At 32.8% G+C, this 26,112-nt stretch overlaps 1 protein-coding gene and 1 long non-coding RNA gene across 12 annotated transcripts in view; one reads left to right on the top strand and one right to left on the bottom strand.

The window, feature by feature from the left end:
- Nucleotides 1-26,112, bottom strand: part of LOC129946835 (stromal interaction molecule homolog) — a 62,914-nt gene that overhangs the window by 21,659 nt on the left and 15,143 nt on the right. For all 10 annotated transcript variants that reach the window (XR_008781650.1, XM_056057186.1, XM_056057192.1 and 7 more), the window contains exons 3-5: nt 9,165-9,328; nt 644-763; nt 455-567 (exon numbers count right to left, since the gene is read on the bottom strand). Coding sequence is in view for 9 of the 10 variants with exons in the window: in XM_056057186.1 (XP_055913161.1) it covers nt 455-567; nt 644-763; nt 9,165-9,328 (397 nt within the window). In the remaining variant the exon portion in view is untranslated. The remainder of the gene's footprint in view (nt 1-454; nt 568-643; nt 764-9,164; nt 9,329-26,112) is intronic.
- The window catches only part of LOC129946837 (uncharacterized), a 31,372-nt gene that overhangs the window by 3,103 nt on the left and 2,157 nt on the right, over nt 1-26,112 (top strand). The gene's annotated exons all lie outside the window — the stretch shown is intronic.

The raw sequence follows: 26,112 nt of genomic DNA, 5'->3' as shown, positions 1-26,112 counted from the left end.
TAGGGCCCCAGACTTATTTTTTCATTTGAGCGCCATTTTCTTTTTGTCATGACTTATTAATTTTTTTTAAATATGGATCATAAAGGAATATTCAATTACCTCAAAAATTATTATTTTCTTTAAAAAAAAACACAAAAATTAAAAATACACTCTTTGATTGCAAAACGCCCTAAATTTATGTCCAGCTAAAAACAACGCAAATCACAAACAATCTTTTACCTATTTTTATTAATATATAAGGTTGTCATAGTAACAACAAAAAAAATGAACAGTTACTTGCAAGTAATAAAAAATTGAAAGTAGAAAAATACTTGTACTTTTTTCAATTTGCTAAATTTGTGTCCATCACTATACATACGAGTTTCCCTGACTTTTACTCACAAAACAAAAATTGCAGACGGTTTTTTCTTTGTTTTCTATTCGCATTTTCTAAAAAAATGAAACAATAATTTACCTTGGCAAAGCAGCGCCAGTAACTTTATGGGCTTTAAATAATTCCACATACTGTGGCAGTTGAACAGACTGAGCTAGCCAGTCGGTAGTCTGTTCTATTGTCCAGTTATGCACCTATAACAACAACAAAAAAAAAGTTTGTTAATTAAAGTACATACATAGAGATTATAATGTATAAATGAAAATATACCTCAGATCGAAGCCACGCTTCCCATAGTTCCTTGACTGAAATATGCATATCATCATTAAAATGAAATGCTTTCTGACGTTTCTCATATCCAGAGTCATACTTAAGCTCTTCCCTCAAGAACTGTAAATAAAATTAAAAACAAATAAGTTAAATATAAATAAGAATTTAATACAAAGTAAAATGTAAAGCCTTGCCAACCCCAAAAGCTAAGAAAATATATGTTGTTAAAGTGCAGTTGCCAAAATTCGAAAATTTCGAATTCGAATATTTGACATACAAAAGTACATTCACTTTGACCCTATAATTGTCCATTAAAATGTCTGTCAGTCATATACATATGTATGTACATTATGTACTTTATTAACATTAAAATAATGAATAAGCAAATAAATAAATAAAAACTAATTTAATATTTTGAATTTAAATTCCAAACATCATTCTCGAACATTGATTTAAAAATTTAAATTAATCACTTTAAAACATGTTGGAATGTTTTACAAGTAAATATGCTTTTGATGTTTGTACATTTGAGGAATACACGTTCCCCCATCAACATCAACGCTGTACTATGTATATTTGTAGAATATATATGTATGTATGTACTTTTGATGAAAGCCTAAAAAAAAAACCAACTGAAATATTCAAAGTACTCATTCATATGCTGAATGAGTGTGAAATGATGTAAAATTGTATATTAAAGATCACTAAAGGCTTAACCCAGATTATTTGTGCTGTTTCTTCAGTTAACTGTATAAAAATCATAACATTTTGAAGACTTATTGTGATTAAACATAAGAAATATGAATATGAATATGAAAATGAAAATGTCCTGCATTACGATTTTTATTTCTGAACATACCCAAAATCACTCCGTTTGTAATAGAATTGTTTGTTGAACTGAACTTGCTCAGTTTGTTGGTGGAGATAAATGGAACTTTTTAAACGTGACATAAGATACAATTTAATTTTATGGTGAACATATTATTACACATTTTTGAAATTTAAAACAAAAATAGTTTTCACACACAAAACATGGGTTAATTTCGTAACACAAATACTAGCTGTTGGGTGTTGCTTGAGAACCAACTTTTTTGATTACGTGTCAACCCAAGTACAACGAACAAACCTATTGTTTGTAAAGTTTTGGAGAATTCCAATTATTTAATAAAATTTACTTCTCCATATTTCTTTTTTCAAAGTTTTGTTTGGTTTTATCCCAATAATATATATTCGCAGTTTTATGAACTGTTTGTTTTAATTTTTTCGAAGTCAACTCGAACTATCAAACATGGATGTCACTTTCTCAATTACTATGATTTTGAGTAAAAAGTTCTGTCAACAAACCAATAAATCTTACAGCTACGTTCAAATCACAGTAAGCACCTATATATATTAATAAAAACTTCAAATAAGGTAAAATAATGTTAAAATTGATTAATTTATAGCTGGGGCGTGATTCGTAAAACAAATCTAGTGTGATTTCCTAATCATCAATCATTTTTAGCAGATCAGGAATGTATAGCTCTGTCCGAAAAAAAAAATACAACGATTCATTCCAACAAACTTATCAACTGTCCAAAAGGCATTTTCGAAACAACAAAAAAGTGTAAATTCATGAACTTGACAAATGTCTTCTACAGGTGATTAATGTTATATTTAGTATCTATCTTATACAAGTCGTGCCTACTTTGTTTCTTAGTTTCATTGACCACGCAGTTTACCTTCAGTGTACCACGTCATGGTCAACTTCACTGTATGTACATAGAATCTATTTCAGTTTTTCAAAATTAAATAACTATCATGAGATGTAGATAATGTTTGCTTGTGTAAACAACAAGCATTGGGTGTACACATGACATTTTTGTCGGTTTCTGCGTATATTATCCGTATCACAAAATTCATAATTTAAAAAAGTAGTAGAGCAATGACAAACATTAAAAACTCCGACAAAGTTTATTTATCAATTAATTCATTGTTATCAGTTGAAGGAGGGGAAATGCTGTATGTACATAATTTAAATTTTTATATTTCGATTTTTGAAAGAAGTAGCAACAATTTGTGTTTCTTTTTTTCAGTGAAATAACGCATTAATATTTTTTCTTAAAGAGCGCTAATTAAAATGTTATCTTCACAAATTGCGCAAATATGGAGGTATTGTATTTGTTATATGTACAGGGTACCGATTTATTTATACATTTTTCCCGTTCGTTTGCTAAAAAAAACAATAATAATTAGCTTAAAGCAGTATGCAAATTGGTGATCGTAAGCAAACACTTTTCAATAGAAAAATAATAATATTTTAAATTAACAAACAATATCTTTGAAAAGTTATTTACATATACAAAATGTACATGGTACATATGGACATGAATTAGATGATATATTTGCCAAACAGGTGGTATTTTAATAGCACTATGCGTTGTTTACTTAAAAATATACAAAGATATAATGTATATAAGTCAAAATAGAAATTATTAAAACACCAAAGTCAAATGAAACGTGCAGTTGAAGAAATTTCGAAGTGCTTTTGTTGAAAAAAAAACAACGTTACCATTAACAACGTGATAAACTTATGTAAATACACTTATATTTCAAGTTAGATTCATACGAATTCAATTTTTTACAAAAATATCGAAAAGAAGAGAGAATACATAAAATTACCGCAAACTCATTTTAATGTGAACTATTTTTTGTGGTTTTGTTTAATCAAATATCTTAAATCTGAAGTCAAAACATATTACAGCACAAATCGAATTTTTTGACTTATAGTATATTTACGTTACCAAGCTAACATCTGATATGACAGATTGAAAAATATGAAACGAAATCAGTGTAGTAGTTGCTTTGCAATATGATTGTGCCTTTCCTAAACATACCCTTAGTGAATTATATGGTTTGTCATTTGCTGTGTTCCAAACCTAGTTTCAAACAGTTTCAGCTGGAAGTTTTAGTCATTTATGGATGAAACACAAGAACGCTTCAGTTTCGGATCTGTCTGCGTTACAATGGGCCTGCTTCGAAATTACTTTGAATGACAAATCTAATGTGACAATTCTAACTTGGGGTCTCCATTGAACATTTCCGATGACAGCGGCCTGTCATCAGATAATCCAATAGAGACCAACAATCCAACATCCAGTCCATGATCCGGTCATCGCAGTTTGGATTTTTCGAGTGGATTAAGATCCTGTCATCAAAATTGACGTTTGTGTTGCATGTAGTGGTGAGCGTCTATTTTCCACAGTCTTTTTAAAATTAAAATCTCATTTCGTTTAAATTGTCGTCCAGTATCTAAATTCATTAATTCAAAGTTATCTTTACTAGGCACAAAACAGCTTCAAAGCTGTCGACCGACATCCTACGAAAATTCTTATAGTTTGCACCGTCCTCCCATAGTAAGATCTTGAGTCTGAAGGTGCACCAAATCATGAAGTTCTCTTACTTTGAGAAATGGATTCACCCAAAACATGTGTTTTCTTTTATTCTCTTCAATGGTAAGCTGTTGTAGTCTCTCCAGCTTCTTAACCAGAATTCATTTTTTTAAAGGCCTAATTTTTGTTTACTAAAATGCATTTTTTTGTATCTAATTTGTTTGTTTGTTTAAAATCAGCAAATTTTAACTAGGGCTTTTGTTTGAAGTCACATTACGTTCTCGTCCTTACGATTGTCAAACGAAACGTTAGGTTAAAGCTTCATTGCGATAGCATGCATTGAATTTCTATGGCTGAACTTGTAAACGTCAGGCGAAGTCGAACCTGAAGCGTGTTTGTGTTTCAAACATTATTGTACGAAGTCGTTCCACACTTCAAAATAGAGCACGCGCGAGAGAGTAAAACATTTCCCCTTTTTGCCAGATTTAGACGCTAGTTATAGCTATCATTGGCTTTCATCATTGAAAACAAACATTGGAATTTTTTGGCAAGTCGCTTATAGCTGTCATTGAAAAAAATTTCCTGATTGAAACCCACCGAAAAATGTTTAATGACAGAAAACTATCATTGGAATTGTGTGAAATTGGAACACAAAACAGTGGAACGATTCGTTTCAATTTTGAACATAAAACTATCATTTGTTGAGGCAGATGAATTTCTGTCCGGAAAATAGACAAATTAATTCGCAATTATATTTTGTTTTCTCAAACAAAATTCTTTGTGTGATTTCCGATCGAACATTATATAATTTTTATTTTTAATCAAAGGGAAACACCGTTAAATATCGTTAAAAAAATTTTCCGGATCGATTCCAGGTATAGCTTTAACTGGGCCCTAAGTCAGAGGAATTTCTTCTGGCAATTTCTGGATTGGCTATTAAATTCGATTTGACGTTCACGGCAAGTAATGACAGAAGAAAAAAAAACGTGTGGCCTATTGACTAAGGGTTGCCCAAGTAATTCTTTTATTTTCATTTAGTTTTGGTAAATGTGAATATTGTTCATATTTTTAAGTTTCATTAATTAATAAAACAATTTTTATAAAACGTATATCTTTTTAAAAACTGTTATTGAAGAAATTTGTGGTAAAAAATTTACATTTAAGTTTTATAATTTATCGAATAAATGTATTTTAATTTAAAATATATATATAAGTTTACTTCTGTTCATATTTATTTTATTGAATTCTCTTTCATGATTAAGTAGATTGAAATTTATCAATGATCTTCGATAACTCTGTTTTTTCTGAGAGTATTTCACCTCTTCTCACCAAATTTGACCAACTTTTAGTGCAGGAAATGTTTGGAACACAGCTATTACATGGTATTCACTGAATTCACTTAAGCAGTATTCACATGAGCGCGACCAACGAACGACGAATAAATTACAAAATGTAAGTTTATATACGTTTGAAGACATATTTTCACACATATTCTTGACAAAACGATAGCAATATAGTTTCTATTGGATTTATGATGCATACTTTTACTTTTCAATATCATGTATTAATAAATTTAAGAAAACAAATTTATTCATCGCGAAAAAAATTGTTATTGATACGAGCTGTCAAACTTTAATCGCGCGTACTTAACCTAAAACAATCATTTTTGCTTTGGTTTCGGTGGTGAATGGTTTTCATTCGCGACTAATTAAAAACTCTCATCTAAAAGAAATGTCAAAATCGACGAATATTCGTTCATTCGTTGGTCGTGCTCATGTGAATAGTGCTTTATCTGTTGAATTCATCTTATTTTTGTTTAGATAACGGGGTAAACTCTAAAGGATAAAACTGCATTCTAAGACTAAACAAAATTTGAGTATATTTTTCCTATGGAATATTATTATCACAAACCAATTTAAAAAGCTTTAGATAACTGATTTTATCGTACCATAGGCTGCGTTCAGTCTCAGACAGATTGTGCACCGGATGCCTTTTTGTTAGTGTTTTACATGTAAAAGAACAGCGCGTATGTCAAAAAAGAAATCCAAAGTAATCCAAGAATTACTGGTATAGTGGTATTAAGTACGACAGGACAGCTGATTCAACATACCAAGAAAGTCGAAAATTGATTTCAAATAGTTAAGTTTTTCGTTACAAATCAGGTAAATTATTAAAATTATCTATTGATTTTTACAATAATTTTGTACCTTGAAATCTAAATGTTTTTCTGCTTTTTGTAAACAGTAAAAAATTGTCTTTATATTTTGCCAATCTAAAAATTCAACTATCTTGAATAACCTATCCAAATCGAGATTGAACGCAGCCATATAAATATGTTTCATTTTTTACCCGTCAAACTTAAGTGCAATTTTTAAATGTCAGAATTGATTGTTTGCCATTTAGGATAATGGACAATTTTAAAATAGGACAAAGCATTGAAGTTATTAAAATTCACTAAAACGGGGTGAGGCGATCATTGTCACATTCCACTGTCTATGCAAGCTTATCGAATTTATGTGGAGAAATTTGAAATAAGCAAAAACATTACTAAAGTCGAAAGTCTTGTACATCATCGGAATTTACGCGCAATGCTACTGCAAGTAAAGGTTTTGCTTACGATCTAAATTTATTGCTTTTTTTTTTAACTGAAATACTACCTAAAATATGAAAAATTGTGACAGTGAAAACTGAACAGAAAACTGCTGCAAATCTACAATAGGCAGGTTCGGACAACATGAGGGACTTCATTTACAGTGAACTACATGTTTTTACTGCTCAGTTCATAAAGAAAACATTTATATTTTGAAAGAAAATATGACAAAAAGTACGACATTAATTTTAAACTTGAAATATCTTTTATTTGCAGAAAGTACGTACATCATTATTATCTACAAAAAAAACTTGCTTACCCAGGTCACAAATCCAAGTTGCGTTTTGCATTGTAAAGAAAAAGTACTTATTCGTTTTTTTATAAAAGGAACCCTTTTACTCACAACTTTAAGTGAAATTGTAAAGTTACATTGACATAATATACATGGACTGCTAGTAGCCAACTTCACGATGGCTCCACTTTTAACGGACAAAACACTAGCGCAAAGAGGGCTATGCGGAAAAATTGTGTAACATTTACATTTAATACCCACAGCCACTGCTGTCGTTATTGCTACTACAGTAGTAGTATTTTACTATTTTCAGAGTCAACTGCTACTCTACCCACGGACGAAAACTACTCCCCAAAATAAAACGGAAAGGAAATTTGTATTTGGTTTACAATAAAAACCAAAATTTAAAATATAATGCCCCATTAATATTGCAACAGCAGAAATAAAATTTTGACATATAAGCCTTATAAAACATAAAAAAAGAAATTCACTCAGGGTGGAAATGGTGAATGCCCTACTAACTGCTAAGGAACTTCTTAAAAACAGTTTCACCGAAAAATGGGAGCCATCGAAAACTTTAATGGAGAATAACAAAACATTGTATAAGGCGCAAGTTATAGCAAACATTGGAATTTTTTGACAGGTCGTTTATATATTTTATCCTTAAACATTTCTGTCATAGAAAAAATTTCCCGATTGAAATCCACCGACAAAATATTACTGACAAAAATCTATGATTAGAATTGTGTGAAATTGAAACACAAATCAGTGGAACGATTCGTTTCACTTTTGAACATAAAGTATCAGCTGTTCAGGAAAGTGAATTTCCGTCCGTTGTAGAGAAAATAAAATTCTTTGTGTGATTTCCGATGGATGATTATATAATTTTTTCTTCTTATCAAAGGCAAACACCGTCTGGATCGATTTCAATGGTAGCTATAATTTGCCCCTTTTAAAATTTTTAAAACGACAGCACTGATCACAGTAAAAAAAAAAACATGGCATCGTTTGTCTTCAACTAGATGTCAAAACTTTCTATGTCAGAAAAAGCTTATCTAATACAAACAGATGTCGCTAAATATTTCATAACTTTTTTTGTTACTGTGCCTGGAAGGGGTAGGTAGTTAATTTGTAGTGGAACCATTTTTATTCAAATTTTGTATGGAAAATTCACACCAGTTAACAAACAAATCATTCAGTAATAAAGTTAAGCTTTCAGTTAAATAAAAAAAACATTAAACTGACATTTTGACGTAAGTAGACTTGACTAGCGTGATGGTTAGTGCGTTGGACTGTCATGCAACTGGTCTTGGATTTAATCCTTGCCTGTGCCACCTAACTTTTTTCACGGGTACTGACTCTTGCGAAGGAATTGACAAATTCTCCAAGTGTAATTCTTGTCATGAAAAGTGCTTTCTCAAATTAGCCGTTCGGATTCGGCATATAAACTGTAGGTCCCCTCCATCCCTGCATTTACTCGCATACAGAAATGGTTGAGAGTTGTAAGTCACTTGGCCCTGGTTCTTCATGGACTTTTGCACCACCTAATTTTTTTTTATTTTATAGACTTGACTTAAAATTAAGGGAGATTTTTCTTGGCTAACTTTCCAATAGAATTGTCTCAATCAGGAACTAGAAACTTGCTTTACCTTCAAGTCTCTTGTCGTTTGAATCTGTACAAACTTTATAATAAAATAAAATTTGTATCGAAAATGTATCGCTTTGTGTTTTTTAATTATCTTTTTTCGCCAAACGAAAAAGCTACCCAATTTGACATCTGTCAAAAAACTAAAATCTTTTCTGGCGAAAGTACGAGCTGAATGATTTTTCCACTCCACTCAAACTTCACTTCTCATACTCATATTCATTTTTTTGATATAAATGTGTTCAAAAATTAAAAAAAATAGGTCAGTTTATTATAGGAACAAAAAGATTGAGTACATGTAATATAATTTCACACAGCATAGTGTAAACAGTCCTGCTATTCATTTCCGCTTTCATGTTTTTATTTCTCATCTATCAAACTTGCTGTCATTATACCACCTCTCACACTATACTAACAAAATAAGAAAGAAAAATTAGAAACAATAAGTAAAGTATTTGTATGACACATTTGGCTATATTCACCTTCATGATCTACATTTTCTTTTTATTTCAAGTTCATAAAAATGTTTCATTACAAAAATAGAGGGAAATATACACAAATAATGAATATAATATGTATTACTGTATATTTAAAAATATAATAAAATCATGACATATACTCACATCATCTGACTCACTGAGATCAATGTTGCCATTGTCATCGTCATCTAGCTGTCGATGCAATGTGCGTATCGCTTCCATTCCCAGACGATCCTGGATGTTGCCACTATAGCAATCTAGGTCGTCAGCATGACAAGCGCCATCTGCTGAACCGCTTCCCAGAGCACCTTAAAGAAATTAAACGAAATACTAAATTAGAAATGTTATTAAAAAGTTGAAAAGTGTTTAATTAAAATTGAAATTATTAGAAAATTTTGAAAGTGTTTTCGAATTTCGCTTGTTTCATCTAAGTTTTTAACACAAAAGTGATTTTATTTCAACCAAAAAATATATATTTGGTATTTTTAAAAATTCAACTTTAGAAAAGCTTACGTAGTTATTTTCCATGTTACTGAAAAAATAAAAAGCTCTTCATCTTAATCTTCCTCGTTTTCTTTTCTTTGTATAAACAAAATAAAATGACAGGTTTGAATTTAATGCTTTTTAAAGTAAGAAAGTTTGTCGTGTTAAAGAAAAAAATAATAACAATCTGTGGTTTTATTCATTTAAGAATAATTATTTTCATGTAGTTACGATGATTGATTAAATGGATTTGAATTTTTGCCAAATAAATTAAAATGTATTCAAATTTCAAAAGAGATTTAGTGGAAACAAAATAATTTTTATCTGTCTACTTTATGTTGTTATTTTATTCTATCCTCTTTCACTTACAATCGTTTATAGATATACATTCAAACACATACAAAAATGAAAATGTTTCTTGATTAGATTATTTTATTTCCTTATATTAAATATTACTTGGTTATAAAAATGTGTACGAACACACAAGGCAATTCGTTTCAATGGGATTTAAAAGTTATCTCAGATGTGATTCACTCAATACGCGTAGTCCTAAAATTTTGTTTGTCTCCAGGTCAATAACCGCAATAGAACAGTCAGAAAAGCATGTCTTTTTTTACTTACTTTTTTTAGCTTACAAGCCAAGACTTTTGTATCAAAAAAAGGAAAGACAATAATGAGCACTGGACCGTATACTCCACTTTCTTTTGACTCTGAACATAATGTTGGTTTATGCAAGGGGTTATATTTTATCTTGAATAACCCACTATTTAGACAGCTGTCACTTTTGCAACTGTAATTTTAAATTTGACAAATCAGAATTACGCTATTACTACTTACTTGCTTAAGGTGGCGCTACAGTCCGGGGCGGACCTGGGCCTCAACCAACATGCGTCTCCAGCCAGCTGTCTCCAGTTTCGCACGCCAAGTTGGTTGAGGTCCTCTCCCACCTGGGTGCGCCACCTGAGATCTGAGTCGTGGTCTTCCTCTACTGCGCCGTCCCTCGGAATTGGATTCAAAGACCTTCCGGTCTGGAGCGTTGATTTCCTTCCGCTCTACATGACCCAGCCATCTAAGCCGTTGGACTTTAATTCTGCTAACTAGGTGTCGCTGTACAACCCGTACAGTTCGTCGTTATATCTTCTCCTCCATTCTCCATCTATGCGTACGGGACCGAAAATCACCCAAAGAATTTTTCTCTCGAAGCATCCTTAGACGCTCTCATCTTTCTTTGACAGGTTCCAGGCCCCAGCGCCATAAATGAAAACCGGGATGATGAGTGTCTTATAGATGGTGATTTTAGATGCTCGAGAGAGGACTTTACTTCTAATTTGCCTTCTAAGTACAAAGAAGCAGCGATTTGCAAGAGTTATTCTTTGTTTTATTTCAGCGCTGGTGTTGTTGTCTATGTGAATAGCGGTGCCTATTTAGACAAAGTCCTTAACTACCTCAAAGTTCTAGCTGTCTATGGTGACGTTTTGTCAAAGACGTCGTTGCTCAGTGTCCTCTTTTGATGACTGCATATACTTGGTCTTGCCCTCATTGCCAACTTAACCTATCTTCTTCGCTTCCGTCCCAATGCTCAAAAACTCTCCACTGACATCCCGCTTTGATCTTCCAATTATGTCAACATCATCTGCGTATCCGAGTAATTGGATGGACCTTTGGAAGATTGTGCCTCTAGTGTTGACGGTTGAGTTTTGCACAATTCTTTCCATAACGATGTTGAAGAAGTCGTATGACAGTGCATCGCCTTGTCTAAAAACTTTTTTGACATCAAATGCATCAGTGAGATCTTTTCCGATCTTTTCATTGTCCATCGTCATTCTGCACAAACGGATGAGTTCGACAGGGATGCCAAAACTAGACATTGCTCGGTAGAGCTCTTCCCTCTAGATGCTGACATACGCGACTTTAAAATCGATAAATAGATGGTGGGTATCGATTTGAAGCTTCTGGGTTTTTTGCCAAGATCTACCGTAGTGTGAATATTTGGTCGATAGTGGACTTTCCTGGTCTGAAGCCACACTGATAAGGACCAATCAGGTTGTTGACGAACGGCTTCAGACGTTCACATAATACGGCAGAGAGGATCTGATGCCTCTGTAGTTGGCGCAGTTTAGAGGGTCTCCTTTCTTATGTTCCACTGATCGGACATGCTTTCTTCCGACCATATTTTGCAGATGAGTTGGTGCATGCTCCCTACCAAGTCATCGCCTGCTGCTTTTGAATAGTTCGGCAGCGATGCCGTCAGCTCCAGCAGCTTTGTTTGACTTAAGTTTAGATATAGCTATCTTCACTTCGTCAAGGTTAGGTAGGCGGAATTGTTCATCTTCGTCGTCGAGGTTGAGTGGTTCTATCTCCCTTACAGCGGAATTCGGTTCGTCATCGCCGTTATATAATTTGAAGAAGTGGTCTTTCCATATTCTCAGCATCAACTGCGGTTCTACTACGATGTTCCCCTGATCGTCTTAACAGGCTTCGGTTCGTGGCTGGAGGCTTTTTTACCTTTTGGTAAAATTTACGAACCTCATTCCTGTTGTGACATCCCTCTATCTCCTCGATCGCGCGCTTCTCAAGCTCTCTTTGTTTCCATCTAAGAAGCCGGTGTTCCTATCTCCGCTTCTGCTCGTAGAGCTCGCGAGCAGCTCTAGTCCTTTTGTGCAGCGGCGTTTTGTATGCCTGTTGTTTCGCTGCGTGCGCTTGCCGGCATTCTTTGTCAAACCAGGGGTATCGCTGTGGTGGTCGTGTGAAACCTAGCACTTCAGAGGCGGAATCTCTGATGGCTGCAAGGCAATGTTGCCACTGGTTTTCAATGCTTAATGCAGGCAGCATAGGACTCCTTAAGAGGTTATTAGAGACTCGATCGGAAAAGGACAAGGACTGGCAGTCTCTTCCGATTGTAGCTTTCTAACGTCAAATCTTCTCACAGTACTTCCTTGTTTTGGCTTGGATCGGGATATCCGTAGACGTACCTTTCCTACAACGAGGTAGTGGTCCGAGTCAATGTTGGCCCCTCGGAATATTCGGATATCCTGTATACTGGAGAAGTGTCGTGTGTCGATCGCAATGTGGTCAATCTGGTTGACGGTTGATTGATCAGGAGATTTTCATGTCCCCTTGTGGATATTAAGATGTGTGAACTGCGTTCTAGCTATCAGAACGTCTCGCCCCGCAGCGAAATCGATTAGCCTGAATCCGTTGTCGGAGGTGGTGTCGTGCAAGCTCTCTTCCAAGCTTGGCATTAAAATCCCCTATAAGACAATTTTAATGTCATTCATTCACTGCTCATATGTCTTGTTCAAGAGCTCGAAGAATATGTCTTTGGTGTCTTCATCTTTCAACTCTTTTGGGGCATGCGCGCATATTAGGCTTATGTTGGCGAATTTAGCCTTGATGCGGATTGTCGTGATGCGCTCGCTCAAACTGTTGAAACTCAAGACTTTTTGCCTGAGTCTACTTCCAACAACAAATCCACGCCCAAATATACGCTGTCTTTGTTCTCGGAGGCGGTCGCCGTAGTATATTCGCAGTCATTTAGTTTGCGTCTGCCCAGTCTATCCCATCGCACTTCTTGGATGGCGGTTATATCTGCCTTGCAGCAGTTTAGGGCTTCAGCTAATTGTTCGGCTGTACGTGGTCTGTTAAGATCCGAAGTTCGTTGTCCTTATTTCATTTGCGTGGGCTGTCAACAGTGAATCCGTCCGTATCCGAGGCTTGTTGGTGCTTCGCAACTAAAGCTATTGTTTACGTGGCCAGAAAGTCACCCCGACGGCACAACCCCTAACGCTATTACTATTCCTATTTTCTATTAGTGTTCGTCTGTTCATTTTCTAAAACTTTAAAAAATGTCACTTGAGTCCAAAAAAATTCTTATCAGTTTTTTGTTGCTTTTTGTAAGTTTTCGTGTTTTGTAAAATAAATTGTCAATTGAATATTTCTAAGAAATTAAATAAATTTTATGAACCATATTTTGAACTATGATGATATGGGTTTGATTTTATAATCTGTTTTCTTTCCTGGCGTTTTTAGTCAAAAACAATTTTTAAATATATGTATGTATTTATAGATATCATAAAAAGTAAATTAATTTAAAATGTTTTTGGTGGAAGAAGATTTTGAAATGTTTGAGGATTCAGGGTTTGTAGGAAAGTTAAAAGTTTTAAAACTGGAGCAAATCCTCTTGAAGAGGTGGACGATGGTGAATTTTACTCCAAGTATAGATTTGATATAACAACTGTTGAAAATCATCTTACTTCATCGAAGAAATCAATCACACTTAAACAGGTTACTTTTGCCTTTGGTTGGACTGCCAAGATCAACACGCTCCTTTTCTGGACTATGCTAGTCTTAACTGTCGCAACCTTAGATACCCTCCTGAGTACCCACAACCACTGCCACCAACCTTCACACCCAACGAACAGTTGTAGCGTTGTAGCTGCTTCTGGGTATTGAAGATGCTTCACGGGGAATATATCTATTGCAGATATTCAATAATTTAATGCACATTTCATTTAAACTTTTTCACTAAACAATAATTCTTTTATGTGGTAGAATAAATTTTTAATATTATTCGGTGTTAATATCCAAAATAGTTGCAACGAACTTAAACTTTAATGCAAATAAACCACGGCGAGTTATGAAAACAAAATTAATGAAAAAATAAAATACAAATTCAATGTTGTCACTTTGACATTTGCGAAAATATTAAGGTATGTTTGTTTTGTTTGCTCCACAATCTGTCATTACTTAGATGTGTTCATGTTTTTATTTAATAAAATGGTTTTAGCATGATTCTAGTTAGCAAAACAATAAAAAGTGTTTAAAATTAGTGAAAAGTTAGTGGATTACAATGTATATAGTAAATCGTTAACCAGTATCGTGCTAAGGCCTTAATAATAGGTTGTTTAAAATTTTGCGCCAGTATCTTTTAGTCGAGAATCAATTTTAGTAATGTCGTCTTTAGGTTTTCATTTTTTAAAAGAACTTTGTGTTTGATTTTTTTTCAAAATTTTGCAAGATGTCAAAAGCGTTATTTTTCATTAGATAAAAGTATTCTGGAAGCAATATCATATTTTGGTTGTTAACACATATTCAAGGTGATAAATGTTCACTTTTTTTAAATTATTGTAAAAAAACACCCACTCAATTTGTTTTGAAATCTTTTATGCATCTTTCGTGTTAATACACTCCTCGCCACATGAATAGGACACCCCTCAGGTTTTTTTTCTATAGTCCATAGTTTCCAAACCAAACATGCTATAGACCTATTTTTTTTTAATTCCAAACCAAACATGCTATAGACATTTTTTTTTTAATCTTAAGTTCAGTTAATTGTTTTTATTTCACCTGAAAAACAGATTTAAATCGAAGGATTTAAGTATTAATTAAAAATTATTCATCAAAAACAAGCAAACTGCGAGGTCCAAATTTCACACCACTTGAATAGGAAACTTGTAGGATATTAATTTATTCACGTAATGCAAAAATAATCAATCGCGTTAACAAAGATGCATCGCATCAAATAATTTAATATAAGTTGCTTTCAGTTAACGACCTGAACGCTTTCGATTTTCAAACTCTGAACGCGTCCTAAATTTTGAATGTCAAAACGTTTCCTTCTTACTTCTTCCTTCTTACTCTCTTTCTTAAAAACTATATATGGATTCAGAATATTCTCGACTTGTGTGCTGGACGCTGGTGCAACAAAGCTCCCAACCTAAAATCTAGAATTAATTTAAAAACTCATTGATTGATGCATTAAAGTTAAACGATCTTATTTACTCGTGTTTTATTTAATTAATATATCGTGTTGATAAGAAAATCGCCACGACAAAAACAATTTTAGAGTTTTACTTTTCTTTGGAATATTTTATTTAACAAACAAAAATGTTTTAATAGTGTGTTGAGCAACCTTTCTGCTACAAAACTTCACGAAATCGAGCTCCAAGCCAATTCGATGGCTTGGGTTAGTTGGGATATAGTTGAATATTGTCTTCCTGATCCGTATACTTGACGTGTCAGCCATCCCCAAACATTTTCTATGATATTCAAGTCCGGTGAGTAGGGCGGCCAGCTTAATAGCTCCACATTTTGGCTCTGTATATACGATTTAGCTACCCGGGCTGTGTGTATTGGGCCATTATCATGTTGATAAATCCAGGGAAGAGGTCCAAAAAGGGTTTGAAAGTATGGAAAGGCCTCTTTTAATATATCATTGTGAGACAACGCATTCATTGTTGTTGACACAAAATGTAGTTTGCAAGTGCCATAATAGGATATAGCTCCACAAACCATTACACCTTCAACTCTGCTTTGTAGCCGGTCCAGGTAATAGCTATATCCATTGGTACCTTCTCGATGCGACTCAGAAGTCCAGGTAACATGTGCGCTACAAAAACTGAGGCGTTGCTTTTTTCGAACTGGGTTAAGGGGTGGCTTCTTCTTGATTTTAAGTCTTTTTATGTGTTTAGCTTTCGAAATAACACGACGCATGGTTGTTAGATTTGCTTTAACACCACATTTTTCCCTAATTTTTGCCAAAGAGTCGTGAGAATTTAACGCTTTTTTGTTGCCTTTCCGTATTAGTAAGCACACTGTGTGCGGTTTTTCATGTTTTTCCCATATTTAAGCTCATTACCTAAAAATTTGGATATCACGTGTCGACTTCTCTCGACTTTTTTAGCTATTTTGGCAATAGATAAGCCAGCGTCCTTATATATGCTTTGATTTGTCCTTTTTCCGCCTTGGTCAACACTTTTCCACGACCCATTTTACTTTTTTTTAAATTAAATAATCGAAATTTACAAAATAGCTCGATCAACGAAAAATACAATTCCACGTGACAAAGATAACTATTAAACTAAATGTATGGCCTATTCAAGTGCCGCAAAAATATTGCTTTAATTTAGACGAAAGTTAACATAAAATAGAGAAAAACAATATAACGGCTTTTTTGCCGAACTTGCAATTTGTCATAGAGAAAGAAGAAAAGAGTTGCAAAAAGATAACGGACAAAGTACCATTATTTTATCATTCCGCTTTTGAGTTATAAGTAAAGTAAAAATAGTTACAGGGTGTCCTATTCAAGAGGGCGATGAGTGTATATGTAAAACAAAATTATTTCGGACGTACGGAATTAAAATACTGCGCCCTTTTTTGACGTAATATTGATTTGTATAAGTGGGTTAATTATGAATAACCCACTATTTAGACAGCTGTCATTTTAGAAAACTGTCATCATTACATTTGACAAATTAAAACTACGCCATTACTGTAACGATACATGCTTCAACAACGTAATGATATTGTTAAAATTTTTATTATTACTTCAAGACGGCAAGAATCATTTTTTGACCGTGTTTGTGTTTCAAAAAGGTGATCACAATACGTCATCGAGGTCTTGTGATTTAATTCCAATAGGCTTTTTTGTTTGGGAGACACGGGAAAGAAAAAGGAATAAGCCAATGCTCCACAGTCGATTCAAGACCTTAAAGATGGAATTTCTAAAGTGCCAGTTGGTCATGAAAAGAATATAACCGTTGCAGTGGCAGCCATTTGACCGTCAACTGTGTTCATATTTCAATTGTATTTCATGTTTTGACAACATTTAAAAATAGAATACAAATCACAAAAAAAAGTGACATATAACTTTTGCAGTATCAATGACTTGACTGTCATTTAAATTTTAAATCACTTCCACTTGAAACGTGTATAGGAATAAAACTGAACGAAACAAAAAGGCAAGACATTTTTTTTCTATACTATAGATTTTGTTTGTCGTCGTTTGTTTTTCATTTCAATTCAAAATGGATATATAGGTCTTTGTTATTACGTACATATACTTTTGACATGGCAAGACAACTTGAACAGTTGGTTATTGCCTTAGAATTGTAAATATAATAAACTGTTATGGCAACAATTTTTCAAACATTTTCCAGACACAACCGTATTTGTTCACTGCCATACCGGCAACAACGAACGAATTCGCGTTAGAAAACCGGTTTAATTTTTTTATCTAACAAAGTTATTGACAGAAGAGATATAATATCTATAGAAATACGTACATATACATTTTATTAGGTACATTATACGCACATGATCTTTGTTAAGGTTATGTTATTGAAAATTTGCAATTCAAGTCTAAGGTGTACTTATATCGAGGTAGGTAATTAATGTGATTTTTTTTAGATATTCTGAGATAGATACAAGCAAAATATGATTCATTATACATATATGTAGTTAGATTTTGAAGGTTATTTAATTAATTTTAAGTATGTAGACTCTTCATTGTTATTTTGTATGAAACCCTAGGTATACCCTAATCAATTTTTCGTTAATTAATTTTATTTAAGCTCGTGTTCACTTAAAAATCTCAGCCAACAGAATAGTTGTTAATTACCAAAAAAAATATATAATTTAAATGAAGAAATGAAGAGCGCGCCATCTGTAATGTCGGTAAGTTAGTTTTCATTACAGAAATTACAGTTTAATTTGCTGTAAATTTGGCATGTTGATTTTGTTAAAAAGTCCAAAAGTCAAAGTAACCTAATGTTCAAATTAAAGATGGATTCCGTAGTGTATTCCGGAAATAATAATCAAATACTTGTTTAAGATATTAGACTTCAATGTCTTGTTTTTAATTCACTTTTATTGGTAGTTATAATTCATAATTAGGTTAAGTACAACATAGGTTATGCCATAGACAATGTGTTTCACAAGAATGATGGATAGGTCCATCATAGACACACCATATAAAGACCAGAATCTTTCGTACGTTTTTCCCTCCAACACCCATTTCTTTACATTGTTGTATTTGTAATTTTGACATTACGTCCATTTTGAAATGTGAAATCCAACAACAATTCGATGCGGTGCATTAACTTGTTTTGACAGGTTTTTTTTATTAAACTGCTGTGGTGAGAATTTTAGATTTGATTTTAGCTGTCAAATGAAGCATTTGTTGTTTTGTTAATTTGTTTAAAAATGCAGGATCCAAATAAAGATTCTGAATGGAATGATGTCTTTCGTGCAAAAGGTATCCTTCCACCCATGCTCGAGAATGCCATTGAGAAGCGAACTGGTGGTGAGAAGCAGAAAAATATCGAAGACATGAACATGGACGAATCTGAAGACTCCCAAGACGAAAGTGTTCGCGAGGAATATCGTTACAAACGAATCAACGAAGTGACAAAAACTGGAGAAGGTATGTGGGTTGTGTTGCATTTGTACACAAATAGTGTGCCGCTCTGTTCGCCCATACACCACCATATGCAACAGTTGGCCATAAAATTCCCACAAATTAAGTTCCTGCGGTCGATAGCCACCACCTGCATCCCAAATTTAACAGAGAAACATCTGTTAACAGTGTTTATCTATTTTGAGGGCCAAATGAGAAAGCAATTCATTGGTGCCTTGGAGCTTCGTGGTTAAAAATTGACCACCGATGTATTGGAGTTCATGTTCGGTCAGTGTGGTTTAATTCCAACGGAAATCAAGGTAGATTCCAAGCAACAAACTCGTGACAAAATGCTCAGCGATCCGTCATCAAACTTTGTCGCCTGAGTCGTACTCTTCCCAAAAAATGCAATATCTAATTTCGCCGTAGCCGCTAGGTTCCACCCCTAAAGAATTTCTCATCACTATTCCTTATTTTCGTGGTGAATTGACTTTAGAGGGTGGTGAATTGATGTTAGCAGTGGTGAATTGATGTTAGACCTAAGTGTGCGTGTAAGTTGACGTTTCAGCTTGTAGGCAAACCAGAATGACAGATTAGTTTCTGGTCTTTATATGGTGTGCCTATGGGGTCCATGATAATTTGACAGACAGCCAGATCAGCTGGACGCTCGATGTTATCGAGCGTAAGCATTGCCAGACTTGCTGATAAATACTCAACAGATTCTTTTGTATTAACAAACCTGATTCACATGAGAAATAGAAGATGAGTTAATTAGTATCTTATTTTATATTATTTATAAAATTCACATGGGCAAAACTTCACCACTCAAATTTACAGTTGTAAATTAAATCGGTGCTGTTACAAGGAGATGTACATTTATTTCGATATATTTTGATCTGTAAAATTGATTTTAAATAAATTATTTTGTACCTTTTGCGTTTTGACAATTTAAAATCAAAAATAAATTGATTAAGTTTACCAATGGAAACCTTAAAATCCTAATCCAATCGATTAGAAAATTAAAAAGATTAATCTTCTGTTACTTTTTTTACAATGATGCCTAAAAATTAGTATATTTACTTAAATATTATAAAAATAAACAAATAATAAACTTTAACATACTGAAATAAATTTATAGCTAATCTTCATGTCATAGTTGCTAACAACAAAAACAAGAAAAAAAAAAACATAAATTAAAAATACAAAATTCGTGTACGATTTGTCTCATAAATAATAAAAATAATAATGAAAATTTAATTGAAGTCAATTTCTTTTTGAGATACAAACTATTCAAAGATCAAATATATCTATTACAAAACCAAAACCTCTCGTCAATAGCAAACTTGCTAATTCTATAAATCGCTATTTAAGCGCATTATACGTCCAAATGTACAGTACCTATATTTCTATTTAAATATATTACGAAGGGCATTGACGGCCGATGGAACTTGTTATTATAAAACTAATCGATTGTTTATCCGCATAGTTCTTTGTGTGTCACGTGTATTTATACGTATATTGTGTATATATAGCCATACCACCTACGCCATATACGCCACGCAACTTAATTGGCGGCAAAGAAGAAAAACTAAAGACAAGCGGAACTGTCGTCGAGTTGACAAAAGACACGATATGGATCAAGTGATGCATACACAATATTAGTGATGCCGAAGAATGATACACAATATGCAATAAATCATTTGAAGATTATTACGTTGAAAAAATCTACTTGACGTTCCACGAAAGTGTAAAAACATCTCCTCCCACAGGCGATTTAGATTGAATTTATAACGACTTTTTGGTGGGGTTTGCCATTGGTATAATTTTATCAATCAATCAATTTTTTGTTTTGGAAAATATCAATTGATTTACGAGTATTTTTGGAGTGAAATCAAATTTGCGGATCTATTTTTTCTAAGCCTTGAACCCACAACATTATAATTTGTATCTGTCATTTTGATGAATAAAGTTACCGATTTTTCAACACGCTTCAGCTTCGACTTTACCTGACGTTTACGAGTTCAGCCATAGGAATTCAATGCAAGCTATCACAATGGAGCTTCGATCTCACGTTCCGTTTGACAATCGTTAGGAAAAGAACGTAATGTAACGTAATGTGACACCAATCGGAAGCTCTAGTTCAATTATCTGAACATTTGCTTCGTTTGACAGCTCAACAGCTGTAAAAAAAATGTCAACAAACAAAATATTTGCTCTTTAGAGGGATGAAATAATATAAATGTCATTCGAAGCAGGCCCACCGTAACGCAGACGAAGCTGAAGGGTGTTTGTGATTCAGCCATTAAGCACTGATCAAAAAGAATGTTTTTTTAATCTTTTTTCAATTGTGTGATAAAATTGATATTTTTTATTACAATCCAAATCTACCAATATGACAAAACTCTATATACACGCAGCCGTGTAATTAACTTTGTCAGTGATTATTGAAATGATTACTCCTCCTTACTATGAAAAATTATAATGTTATTGATAACTTAAACATATAACTTCCCTCTAAATAATCATCAGACTATTCGAAATAAAATAAGCAACGTTATCTTTCATATAAATTACGAAGTGCCATTGAAATTAATTAACTTAATGTCTATTGTTGTATTATTCTTTTTTTTTGTACTAATATAAGCCCTATCATCTATAATAAATCCCATCATTACAATTTATTTAGCTAGGAGAAATGTTATTTAACTACATTTTTAAATATATACCTAATCGAGATTTAAGATGAGAAATTTACTAATTTAATTGTTAGGTAAAAGTACATACTTTCAAATGGAATTTTTATTTAATGTGAAAACAAGTTGTTGACTATAGTATTTACTGTTTGAGATAGCTCATCTTATTCAATTAAAGGTACAAGTTCTAAGAATGTTTCTTGAGATTTTATAAATGCTCTTACTTAAGCTTAGCACAGATTTTACAACATTGTTAGATCTGTCAGGAAACAATATTTGGCCAGTTTATATTTCTGAGAATTTTCTCAGTGAGATTGACAGAGCAGAGGAGAATGAATGTGTTCCAACAATACATTTCTCAATCGGAAACTCAGGATGTTGAAGTTGTTATTGGTGATGTGCAAGAAGTGACGAACACGAGCAGTAAACTTCTACTTCCAAAAAATAAACCGAAGAAAAAAAAATTGAATTCTCTTCGCAGGAAAAAAGGAACTGGCTTCGTTGGTCGAAGACAGAGAAGCTATTTCACAAAAATTATTCAGCCGTTGTGATCCTCTGGAGTAATATAGCTGCAGAAATGAACAAAAAACATGTACTAACTGCTCAACAAAATGTTCATAAATATAATGCTTTTGGTTACCAGCAGCTGACTGTCAGAACTTGCCAATTGTATTTGACAGCTGAGAGAACTCTTCACAATTATTTTTCCGGCGCGTATTTCGTTTTTATTTTGCTCTGCACCGAAAAAATTCGTTTCACTTCAGCTGTGTACTAGGCTTCAGTACGCTGCTGAACGACGAAATGTGTCATTTTAGTGGATAGCTGTACTTGATTTCTTAGTACAATTCTCCGCTCTTTTCGTTCTCAATTTAATTAATGTATTAAGCCTAGTACGCTGCTGATGCGAAACGAAATTTTTCGGTGGTCTCCAAGTGTAGAGCGAAATTAAAACGAAAACCACAACGGAAAAATATTTGTGTAGAGTTCTGTCAGCTGTGGAAAACAAAAAACAAAAACACCGAAAGTCACGAGTAAACAATTTTCAATTTTTATTTGTAAACAATTTTTTCCAATAAATAAATTAATATACCGGGCAATTAAATTGAGAACGAAAAGAGTGGAGAATTGTACTAAAAAATCTAGTACAGCTATCCACTAAAATGACACATTTCGTTGTTCAGCAGCGTACTGAAAAACGAAAAGCACAGCGAAATTTTTCGTTTATGATTTCGTCATGCCATTTTTGTATGGGAAATTTCGTTTCGCATCAGCAGCGTACTAGGCTTTACTATTAATTGCTTGCGAAATGTTGACGTTTAATTTTTGTATTGAAAAACAAAATTGTTTACTCGTGATTTTCGGTGTTTTGACTTTGATTTATATTCGATTTAAGATTTTAAAAAAATGGATTTATCTAATGTGTTCCAACAATACATTTCTGAATCAGGAACTCAGGATATTGAAGATGTTATTGGAATGAAAAAAAACATGTACTAACTGCTCAACAAAATTTTCATAAAAATAATTATTTTGTTTACCAGCAGCTGACTGTCAGAAATTGCCAATTGTTTTTGACAGCTGAGAGAACTCTCCACAAATATTTTTCCGCTTTGCATTTCGTTCTTTCTTTTTTGAATTGTGCGATAGAGAATACTTAAAAAACCGAATCATAAATATTCTACTCTCAGAGTATTAAAGAAAAAACTAAAAATTTCGTTTATATTTCTGAGAATACAGAAATAACTAAGATGTTAGAAAAATAAACTGACCAATTATCACAAATGTCATTCCATCGTATGAACTGACAATTTTTTGTGACAGTATTACCATTGTTATGTATAGTACCCGTGGCATACAACGCAACGCACTGACCAGTTAACTGTCATGCCAGATGTCTTGGATTCAATCCGTGCCTGTGCCATCTAAAGTTTTTGTCACGGCTACTGCCTCTTGCGAGGAATTGACAAATTCTCCAAGAGTAATTCTTGTCATGAAAAGTGCTTTCTCAAATTAACCATTCGGAATCGGCTTTTAAATGTAGGTTCCCTCCATCCCTGACAACACTACTAGCACACAGGAATGGTTAAGAGTTGTAAGTCACTAGGCTCTAGTTCTCAACGGACTGTTGCGTCACCTAATTTATTTATTTAGTTGGACGAAACTGCTAGATGTCGTTGTTTGAGTCATCTGACAATTTCTGAAGAGTTTTTTTTTCAAATAAACGTTAAATACAAGAAATTCTTTTTCAAATTCACAGTGATTTGTCAACCGGTGTTGATGTTAAAAATAAACCCAATTTCATACGAGATTAAGTTGCAATCTTTTGACATCTGACCCCCAGAAAATAATGCTTTAAGAAACGCTAATTATAGTTATAAAAAACAAATTGATTTCATTTTTTCAAACCTTGTCCCTAACCCCGAGGTCACATAAACAAGCATTGGCAAATGAGTTCACTAAATAGGTACTTCAAATTCGACACGACTTATGCAAATAAGTTACTAAGTTTAGCTAGATATTATAACATATTGCCACTTATAGATGAAGTTGACAGTAGTGATATTTTTATCGATGTACACATATCTTTTTTTATTTGTCTGCGTTTACACAGGAAGATTTCTATCTGTAAATATGGATTCCGATTTACAAAAAAAGGATTTTTTAGACTAATCCAAAGAAGATTAAAAACATCTATGCTGCTGCTGCAACTGTCCAATTTGTGTTTAAAAAAAGAAACAAAACCACATCAGTCAAACTGACAGACACAAACTGTATTGATGCTATAAGGAGTAAATCTCTCCAAAAAATAAATCTCCAAATAGGATTTCAAATGACAAGTGAATCAGTTTATTTTTGCCAAAAAGAATCACAAACAGTTTTTAATACTGAAGTTTTAAGAGATCGGAATCAAAAATAAATTGGTTTATTTTCCAAATGGAAAACCCCATAATGTTAAACATATACATAGATGTTTACCATTACTCTACGAACGAACCCCACTTTCTCTGTTTTTTTTCTTCATAATAATAATAATTCAATATTTCCGTATCATCAAAAACAAAGAAAACACATAAAACAGATTTGAATATTTAATTATTTTTTAAATTTTATTTGTTGTTAATGGTTTAAGTTTTTATTTGATCTATTTTTGTCCACTTTCATTTTCCTGTGATACAAAGCAGCTGTTGAAGAGTTTGCACATTTCTTTATGTTGAAAAATTATATCTTTTTACTTATTAAAAAACACGCGTTTTGTCTCAAGTCTGTCATTAGATCAAGCACCTGCGTTTAAAGACACCAATGGAACTAGACCACATCACAAAAACGTAATGAGATTGAGTACCGACATTGTCAAAATTTCCTTAACTGCATTATAATAAATACATTTAAACGGTTTCTATATTGATTGTTTTGATTTATTGTGTATTTTTATTTTTCACTTTACTTTTCGCAAAAACTGACAAGGAATATTTCGCACCACATATTGATATTATTATTCTTTTATAATTTTATGGTGCGATATTGTTTACAAAAAACAAACTTACTAATGATCGATGGAAAAGTATTTTTCCATTAATTTTGATCTTAAGGTTATTTAAGTGTAAATTCGAATGATATTTCTTTACATTATAAAATTATATACATTTATAATAAAAAAAATATTAATATTCAAGACTGAAGCTATTAATTTTAAATTGAAAGTGTTTTCCATTGAGGAAAAATTCTTTGTATTGATCTTTTGCAAGAACATTATTCTATGAAGATATATTTTATTAAACCATTTCATAGAAATTAATTTGTTGAAGTTTTGAAGCCAAACAAATGGATTTTTTCGTTCGATAAAATAAATCATGTGTATGAGCACATTTTTGAAATAGCCTCAATATTAAAAAAATAAGAATAATGAACAGATCATGTCAAGATTTAGGCCATTTTTAAAATATGGCATTTTTTATCGGAATTCTTCTTTTCATTTGTACTTAGCTGCAAAATTTCATTTATTAATAAATGCCAAACCAATTTGAGCATAAATCAGATGGCAGCTGTCAAAAGGACCACAACGACAAAAATGGTCGCATTCAAAAAGCTAGTGGCTACGTAGTCAGGGAATTCTGATTGGCTAAATTTAACTATCAAAGTAGTTGAAATTTTCCCTACGACGTAGTGTAAACAAATCGGCTACAAAGTTAGTGAAGAATGATTTTGACGTTTCACAATCAGCTGGTCGGTAAAGTAACACGAATTCAAAATGAAATAAACTGTTCAATACTTAAATACAAATATAAATCATTCAAATTGTGTCTTAAATTTGATTTTATTGAATTTAAAAACACAAAAGATAAGTTAAAGTTATCAAATCAAAAATGTTTCTTATTTTATATACATATTTGTATTTGTCAATAATATGACAGTTCCAGATTGACTAGCTTTGTAGTGTAGTTTTGCATTCATAAAGTTAGTTGAATTTTGACTACGTAGCCACTAGCTTTGTGAATGCGACCAATGTATTGCCAGATTGAAAATAAAACGTCAAAAAAACACCCGTTACATACGATTGTTAAAAATTATGTTACAAAAACGTATGCTTATAAAAGTAATAATATCTCCTTATAGATCTCTTATAAGTGTCATTCATTGTTTGGTAGCGAAAGGTAAGCGAGATGCGAAGCATTGTTCATAAAATGTGAATGACATTCTAAACTTTAGATTATTTTACTGGAATAATGCAACTAGGGTCCAA

This window comes from Eupeodes corollae, chromosome 2, assembly GCF_945859685.1.
Source record: "Eupeodes corollae chromosome 2, idEupCoro1.1, whole genome shotgun sequence".
In the NCBI taxonomy this organism is placed as follows: Eukaryota; Metazoa; Arthropoda; class Insecta; order Diptera; family Syrphidae; genus Eupeodes; species Eupeodes corollae.
This window is presented reverse-complemented; position numbering and strand designations above follow the sequence as displayed.